At 40.9% G+C, this 8,015-nt stretch overlaps 1 protein-coding gene across 2 annotated transcripts; it reads right to left on the minus strand.

Annotated features, from left to right (window-relative positions):
• Nucleotides 1–28: 28 nt before the first annotated feature.
• e4f1 (E4F transcription factor 1) lies at nt 29–8,015 on the minus strand. Of its 2 annotated transcripts, none has more exons than XM_053239073.1 (14): nt 7,861–8,015; nt 5,658–5,767; nt 5,427–5,484; nt 5,125–5,291; nt 4,909–5,029; nt 4,629–4,781; nt 4,363–4,484; nt 3,120–3,302; nt 2,811–2,925; nt 2,381–2,598; nt 1,982–2,180; nt 1,602–1,759; nt 739–801; nt 29–416 (listed from the first exon to the last, which is right to left on the minus strand). In XM_053239073.1, the coding sequence occupies exons 1-14, from the start codon at nt 7,952–7,954 to the stop codon at nt 108–110; spliced, it is 2,070 nt and encodes a 689-aa protein (XP_053095048.1). In that variant the 5' UTR covers nt 7,955–8,015; the 3' UTR covers nt 29–107. The 2 variants fall into 2 exon arrangements, with proteins under 2 accessions (XP_053095048.1, XP_026772623.1); XM_026916822.3 differs by having other exon boundaries at nt 3,081–3,302.

Below are 8,015 nucleotides of genomic sequence, written 5' to 3' on the forward strand. Positions count from 1 at the left end.
GCATAAGACAGGAGGAAACTGCTACAGGTTTTGGGTAACAGTAAATTGTTCTTTACTCAACATTATAGGTGACTATCCATCTTCGCGAGTTCTACTTTTTCCCCCCGTCAGACCACCACAACAGTCTGAATCTCCATCTCGTCAGAGGAAGCGATGACATAGTGCTCGTCCTGCTCCATCGCAGTAGTGCCTTCTGTGGACGAGGTGGTGCTCAGGAGGGCACCGTTGCTGATGGCGCTGGCGAGAGTTATGGCCACCTGCTCGGTGAGGCTCTCAGGTGTAGCGATGGTGATGGTGTCGCCAGTGTCAAAAACACCAGGCTTCTCATTGGCTTCCACATTACGCACGATGATCTGCTGACCGCCGTGCGCCTGACTCACAACCTGCTGCACCACCTTTATGATTTGACTGTCCAACTGCAAATAAAAAAAAACAAATGATCTAGTAATAACACACAAATTAAAGCACATTAAGGAGTAAGGAACCAGAGTTGTGGTCATTTAAAAGGAACAAGATTCCAAAAAAGCAGGTTATAATATAATACTAATAAGAAATAAGTAAATAAAAGGCTCTTTTCTAATGGCTGGGATAAGCATCCACATTACTGTCTCTTCCCTAACAACCACAAACCATGTGATCGGTAACAAATCAGTTACAGCTACTGTTAACTATTGACAAAACGGCTGCTTTTTGTTTTTGTAGAACACAGCTAGATTTTCAACAGGAAAGTACTCTTACTTGGTTATGATTGTCACGAGTAACAGACACCTCCTCTGCTTGGGCCGTCTCCTCAGCTGACGTCTGCACATAAACAGCAATCATTTATCTATTCATTTATATCCAACAGGTAAGGCATAAGATTTTTATATATTTGGAACCAAAATAAAGGATTTTAAATGTTTATTAAAAGTGGCACTACACTTAAAACGACTGTTCCACATGAAACTTTTTTATTCAGCATGAAGGTTCAGAATTATCTGACAATTTGAAATCTGCAATCTGTAGGCTCTGTAAAAATTAGAAAAGTAGTTATACAGCCATAAATACTGAGTTGTTAAAGAATAAAGGTTTGTTTAAAAGACAAAGTTGCCATAATCAGTTTTTAAAGAACGGTCTTTACACCCTGATAGCTATCCCTAAAACAAAAAAACAATCTGTGACAGCAGTACTATCAAGAGTGGGCTATAACATGTGAACATGAAACAAAGAGTTCTCTAGATCCCTGAGAGATCCATGAGGGGGAAAAAACTGATGACAGCCTTCCCTACTTGACATGTAATAGCATTACACTTTGGGAAAACTATCAGATAAAGACACAGTTAGCTAGGTTTTTATCTGCAAGTGTCACTTCCTTGAATGTAGCATATTAAAGTGCCCTTGTGGACAGACATTTGATCCAAACAAGCAGCTGCACAAACGTGCAATTTCTGAATCATGATACTACAACATTATACCAGTGAACTCTATACAACAGTATTAGTACTCAAAAAAGCAACATGACCTAGATCAGTGATATGTCCACTGATAATACTTATTAAAGTATAAACTGACATACTTATTAAAGTATGTTGTAAAAAAGTGAAAGTGTGCGGTAAACTCACTCCTATAATGTAGTCCTGAGTATCAGCCACCACAGAGGAAAACTCCACCAGCACAGCATGGGGATCGTCAGAAATGATGGCAGCTGCCACACTGTCTATACACTCCTGTTCCTCAGAGCTCAGCAACTGCTCCGGCTCCTGCACTGCAGAGCACCCTCCTGACACAACACAACACAACACACACACACACAGACAGAGAGACAGACAGACAAAAAAAACCCACACACAGACAAAAACACAAAAAAAGACAAAAAAAAAAAAAAAACACAATTAGTGATGAATTTTGGCTTCTTCTAAACTTTGTGGCTGTACACCAAAATATATACACAAAATATTTTGTCTATTTCACTGTGTGGCATATATGACCATTTTCCCACTACCTTTCGATCGTAAATGGCGGTTGAGTGTGCCATGCTCAGCAAATCCACGGCCACATTTGGAGCACTTGAAAGGTTTCTCTCCGGTGTGGTGGCGAATGTGACGCACCAGAGCACCTTTCTCCCGAAATGCCCGAGAGCAGTGTGGACATCCATACGGTTTGTCCTCGCCATGCGTGCGCTGATGCACCTGAAGTGCATTCTGAAACGAGAAAAGGCCAGTTAAGCCAAACCGTTTACTTGCATTTGTATTTTTTATACTAAACTATACCTGCATGTAAAAAAATGCTGCAATCAGATATTAATATTAACTAGCATCTGTTGTAATCTTCAATGAATACCACTAAAACTAAGCACTAAGCTAAGCACTTAATCTCTAGATCTAATTCCACTCCAGCTCACCTTGGTCTTGTAGCTCTTGTTGCAGAGGTTGCAGTGGTGTGGGCGGTCGTTGGAGTGTGCCCTCATGTGCTCACGTACGTGCCCGATAGCCTTGAACAGCTTGCCGCACTCGCCACACTTGTATCGGCGCTCGGTCACATGCATCTCCATGTGCTTCTTCAGCATGTAGCCAGTCAAGAACTCCTTCTGACATGTCACACACTTAAAGGGCTTGTAGCCTGCCAAGAAAATAGCACCCTGTGTGTGTTAATTTATAATAGACAAAAGTGTAAGTAATTCCAACACACTAGGTTGCAAAGTCCAGCTTTAAATAAAATTGATTTTGTTTATTTAACCGTACACTCACTGAACTGCCACATGAAAATTAAATACCACATGAAAAGAAACGGAGAATGTTTCTAGAAATATTTTAATGCAGGCTAAAGCTTACCAGCATGTCCTTTGACGTGGATGCGCAAATGAGATGCCGTTCTGAATGTTCGATCGCAGTGAGGACATTTGTGCGACTTTGAAGAGGAGAGTTCCATGTCTTTCTCTGAAGTCTCCTTCAAGTCACAGAAAAAAAACTATGTGTTCAGAAACATACACTGTTTAATCTATAGGCAATTTATACTGTCTGACTCTCCAGATTTTGGGCAATGTCAAATTTTCTAGTTAAAAAGCACAGCGCCTGAAGCTCTGTTACAAATCTCTCACTCACCACAGTCTCTGCCTCCACCTCCACACACTCCTCAGTCACCTGAATCTCTGGGACTCTGCCCTCAGCCTCAGGATTCTGCAGGACCCCTTTAGGCGACCGGGCTTCTGCCTGCTCTGCCGCTTCTGCGGCTTCAGTCTCCAGAGCAATGCCCGAGTTGATGATGGCTTGGCAGATTAGACTGTCTCCTTCTGCAACAGCTTCAGCTACAGGCTGTGATACCACCTGTCCAGAACAGGACACCATACTGTGTTTACACAGGATACTCTGTAATAAATCTATATACAGCTAAACAAATCATATATGCAGCTTAATGTAGCTTGTATTTTCCCTACAGTGGTATTAAGTGACTAATTCTATACACACACTAATGCATAATCCCACCAAAGGGGCAGGGGGAGAGTGTTTAGAATCAGTTAATATCAAAACACATATATAAAGTTCAAAACATACACAACTGTCTGTTGCTCCAGATAAACCATTCAACTTTTCTGCCATTTTCATTCTAATGAAAAAAGAAGACTGCTCTTTGGGTGTACTGTGAGTAATAAATCACACCAGATTACTCCGATGTAAAAATAACGCGCTCCTACGCAAAATGCATGAGGTTTGGCAGGTCCGCTATGTATTTAGTATTCAGTATTCAGTGTGAATGGCATTTGAATTATATACTTATTGACACTATGCAATAGTGAAACCTGAGGCCTCATTTATACAACATTCATACAACCAGATTTGGTGCTGTATTTGAACACGGATTTAGGATCCAACAATACAAGTGACGTATACAAATCAGAATTACTATCAACTGAAGAATAATGCTCCTAAATTGAAGCAAAACAACATTTTTGTACATCAGTTCCACTGTGATGCAAGTGGCTAAATGACTTAATTAATGAACCCAACACTGATCCACACAAAAAAAAAACAAAAAAAACAAAAAAAACCCAGACCCATTCAAAACTAAAAGGTATGTACTGAATATTAAACTCATAGTTTAAAAAAAATGTAAGAATTATCAGACTTATGAGGAGTAGACAAATAACTGCCATTAGCATTAGTTGCGTCCCTCCATATAAGGATATTTTAGGGAGTTCCCTTAGTGGAGTCAGTGAACTCATTCAGATGTGCATTATTTTAAGGTCAGTTACAATTAATAAACAAACCACAAGTGGGAAGGATTTAGGAACAGTTTTACATAAATCCCAACAGTCAGTCAGTACCAGAAAACGTGATCTTATTAAATAAAACCAAATTAAGTTACAATAAAGTTCCTTCAAATCACCTGATGAACTTGTCCTAGGTCTTCTACAACCTGGATGTGAACGGCATCTTGGACTGTCTGCACCACACTGACCATGGGCATCTCCTGCTCTTTCTCAGGGAGCACAGGAGGCTGCTGCACTTCTGCAATATAACACAACGCATGAATGTTAACAGTCAGTCAGTCTTCACCAAAGCAAATACTGCTCTCACTATTTCCAAAGTGTCACAAAACAAAGGTACACAAGGGCACAAACATACAAAATGTAACAGTTTTTTTTTAAATACCTGTGCAAACGCCATCCTTGCTGAAGAGGATCTCTTTACACTGGCTGTAACGGATCTTCTCTGTACACGGCGTCAGCGACTTCAAGTGTCTCGTCAGCGCACCAGACTCTCTGAAGGAGAGGCCACACTGATTGCACTGGTAAGGCCGTTCATCTGAAAAATCAAATCCGTCATAACAGTGTTGCCTTCCAGTAATTCAACGGAATGATCTTGTAATGATTTAAGATGGTACAAAACAGCAGTTAGAGAATGTCATATAAAGAAGTAATCCTCTGTGTACCCGTGTGCCGTCTGTTGTGGCGAATCAGAGAGCCTTTGGTTCGGAACGCAGTCTCACAATGGTCACACTTAAAGTCCTTCTTGTCTGTATGAATGGACAAGTGTGTTCTCAGGATATTTGCCTACACACAAATGGCGACAAGGTAAGTCACTTCACAGCTAACCATGGTAAGGCTTGCATCATAGTAATGGATGATACTGTCTAAATGCATCATACCGTTTTGAAAGTCTTCTCACATATATGACAAACGTAGCGCCCATCCTCATTGAGCTTCAAGGCAGGTTTAGTATGATCTGAACTGTCCCTGTTTTCCGACTCGCCATGATCCTTAGCCGAGTGAACTGTCCTTCTGTTTGTGGTGGTTAACCTGCCACCTGCCTCATCTAAGAAAAGAGTGAGAAATTCACTAATATCAAAGCTAACATTCTTCAAATCAAGTGATTCAAATTGTGTAAGGTTTTAGGTTGAACTAAGTACTAAACTATTTCTTCCATATTTAAGGCTACACATTTTCTTACCCACTGAAGGTTTCTCTGCATCATTAGCCAGCTCTCCATCTTTATCGCAGACTTTCACCTGGGGAACAGTAGATCCACCAGGTCACAATTTTGACCAACATAAACACAAACCAGCCAATACAGCAGTAACATCCTGTTCTTTACTCATTCTGAGAATTAAGATTAATTGATTGTCGACTACTCACTGCTTCTCTGTGTAACTGGATAAACATCGGAGTAAAAGAAACCTACCGGTGGGTCCTGTAAAGGACGTTTGCAGATCCGACTAAGCTTGTGCTGAATGAAGATATCCAAAGCGGAAAACTCCTCACCGCATCGCCCACATTTGTGAATATCTTCATCTGTCAAGTATAAAATGCGTTGTCACTTAAATGACCAATACTATACATTATTAGTACATGACTGATTCATTTAACTTGTACAGCAGTTAAGCAGGACCTACAGTTAGTTAGACGAAGCTGGCTCAAGGAGGCGTATTGTAAGAATACAGAAAACCATTAGCTATATCACTATATATTACTAACTAAGTTTAAGCAATTCTGCATTCCTGGTGTGTCCTACTCATTTCTTCTGTTTAGCTCTACAGATATTTTGCATTAAGTAAGGACTTTGTAGTGGTTCTATGTTGTATGATCTGATGTTATCTAGCTGTTTAGGTTACATGGTTCTTGATGAATTAGAAAACATGATTTTTTTAATTGCGAGCACAGTTCTCACTCATGATTCTTTGGCCAATATCGTGTGGAACAATATGTATATTTATTAAATGCTTATATTACTGTAGCAGACTGTGCGACCTACATTTTCCTAGTGGAAATGTATGACGGCTCGTCTGAATGTCACATTACTGATTTACTGACTGGCACATTTGTACTGCACTAGCCAAAAATAACCACTACTTAGAATAAAACTTTAATCATATTAGAGAATCAAGAGCACAGTGTGTTAAAAGTTAACCAGTAATATTAATGGCTCGTTAAATAATTAGCTTTTGTTTCTGCTGCTCTGTGGTTCACAACTCATAAATGCGTCAATGGAAAGTTTTGAGCAAGATGGTACATGCAGTCATGACTCAATCACCACCGTTCAGTCATTTCCGTTCATCACCTTTTTCTTCCGCAGACTCACTGCGTTTCAGGTGTGTGTGGTCATGTGGTACAACATTTGAGTGGTCATTGGTCACAAATATAACAAATAAAGAGGAATAATGGCGCTCTGTTTTATGTAAAGGTTGCCCAAGTACAAACAATGTGGTAGTGTGCAAGTTTACATTGCGTGTATCAGGCACAGCAGCTTTGCTGGAGTATTTAAACACTGTTTATACTCAGTGCCCATTTTTATACACACACCTCCCATGTCGGTTTCCCTCTAAATCTTAACATGCACAGTTTGTTAATCTTCATCTTTTCCTTCACTGGTACCCTTTACATGTGCTTTCTGACCACAGGACTGTTGTTGGATCTTTTCGGCAGACTTTAGCTTCGTCACCTCATGGCTCCAGGGTCCCGTCAATCCTAAACTCGGAATACCGTTTGTGTGGAGGTTTGCATGTTTTCCTCCAACCTCCCCAAAACATAGATTGGCTATGGCATCCTACTCAGGGTATATTCCTGCCTCACACCCACTGTTCCCGGGATAGGTTCCGAATTCACAGTGACCGGCTCCGGATTCACCGTGACCCTGACCAGGACAAAACAGTTACTGAAAATGAATGAATCAATGTTTCTCAACCCAGCAGTGACACTGAGGTGTTGGAAATCTCAGCAATGCTGCTGCAGCTGATACACTTATACTAGTGCCTCCACACATTACCACCTTAGTATCATGACTGTTCTGAGAATAATCCACCACTCATCTAACATCAGCAGTGGTCCTGTGGTGGGCTCTTTCTATTGATGGAAGGAGAGAAAGGATGGGCTACAGTCAGTAACCTATAAAGTGGAGCTTACCTGTAGGTATGAGGTTGATGTAATTATCTAAAACAGGCCACTGAGTGTACTTCATGCCTTCACATTTGTTGCATCACTGAAAATTAACTTGTACGTGCGACCTGTCCTGCATTTCACAGCTCTACTGCTGCACACGAAGCTAGTTAGCCAGCTAGCATATGCAGCACGACGCCCAAATCTGGCTAATATCGGTTAGCTGTCGTCAAAAAATGAAGTATTATCTACGTCAAAAACGTACATAATATACCAATCATTGGTGACTCATACGTGCCTGTAAGAATGTTGTCTAAGGCACTAGCTAGCTACTAGCACGTTAGCGTAGCAGGTCTGGTAGCTAACTCTAGCATGCTAGCGAAAAAAGAATAGTACGACTCGAGGTCCATAGCAAGCTTACTGACAGCTAGACTAGACACGACAAAATGGGTAAAAAAAAATTTACTAAATAAACCGATTTCAGTCATCAGGGCTGATTTAATTGTGCTTACCTTCGTCTCCGAGGGTGGTTTGGATGGTGATGATGCTGCCGTGCTGCGTTTGGCCGGTAAGCGATTCTGCCGTATTTTTATTTTCTTCAGTCATGTCGTTCTCGCGCTCCGTCTCTGTCGCAACACTGCTGCAGGAACAACATGGCGGATTTACG

This window comes from Pangasianodon hypophthalmus, chromosome 13 (assembly GCF_027358585.1).
Source record: "Pangasianodon hypophthalmus isolate fPanHyp1 chromosome 13, fPanHyp1.pri, whole genome shotgun sequence".
NCBI classification, from domain to species: domain Eukaryota; kingdom Metazoa; phylum Chordata; class Actinopteri; order Siluriformes; family Pangasiidae; genus Pangasianodon; species Pangasianodon hypophthalmus.

Excerpts from the sequence above, each read along its gene's own strand:
- e4f1 (XM_026916822.3), bottom strand. The coding sequence starts at position 7,954 with ATGACTGAAGAAAATAAAAATACGGCAGAATCGCTTACCGGCCAAACG. Across the intron at positions 4,782-4,908 it reads CCACAACAGACGGCACACGG|ATGAACGGCCTTACCAGTGC; the intron begins GTACACAGAGGA and ends TTGATTTTTCAG. Across the intron at positions 1,760-1,981 it reads CCGCCATTTACGATCGAAAG|GAGGGTGCTCTGCAGTGCAG; the intron begins GTAGTGGGAAAA and ends GTGTTGTGTCAG.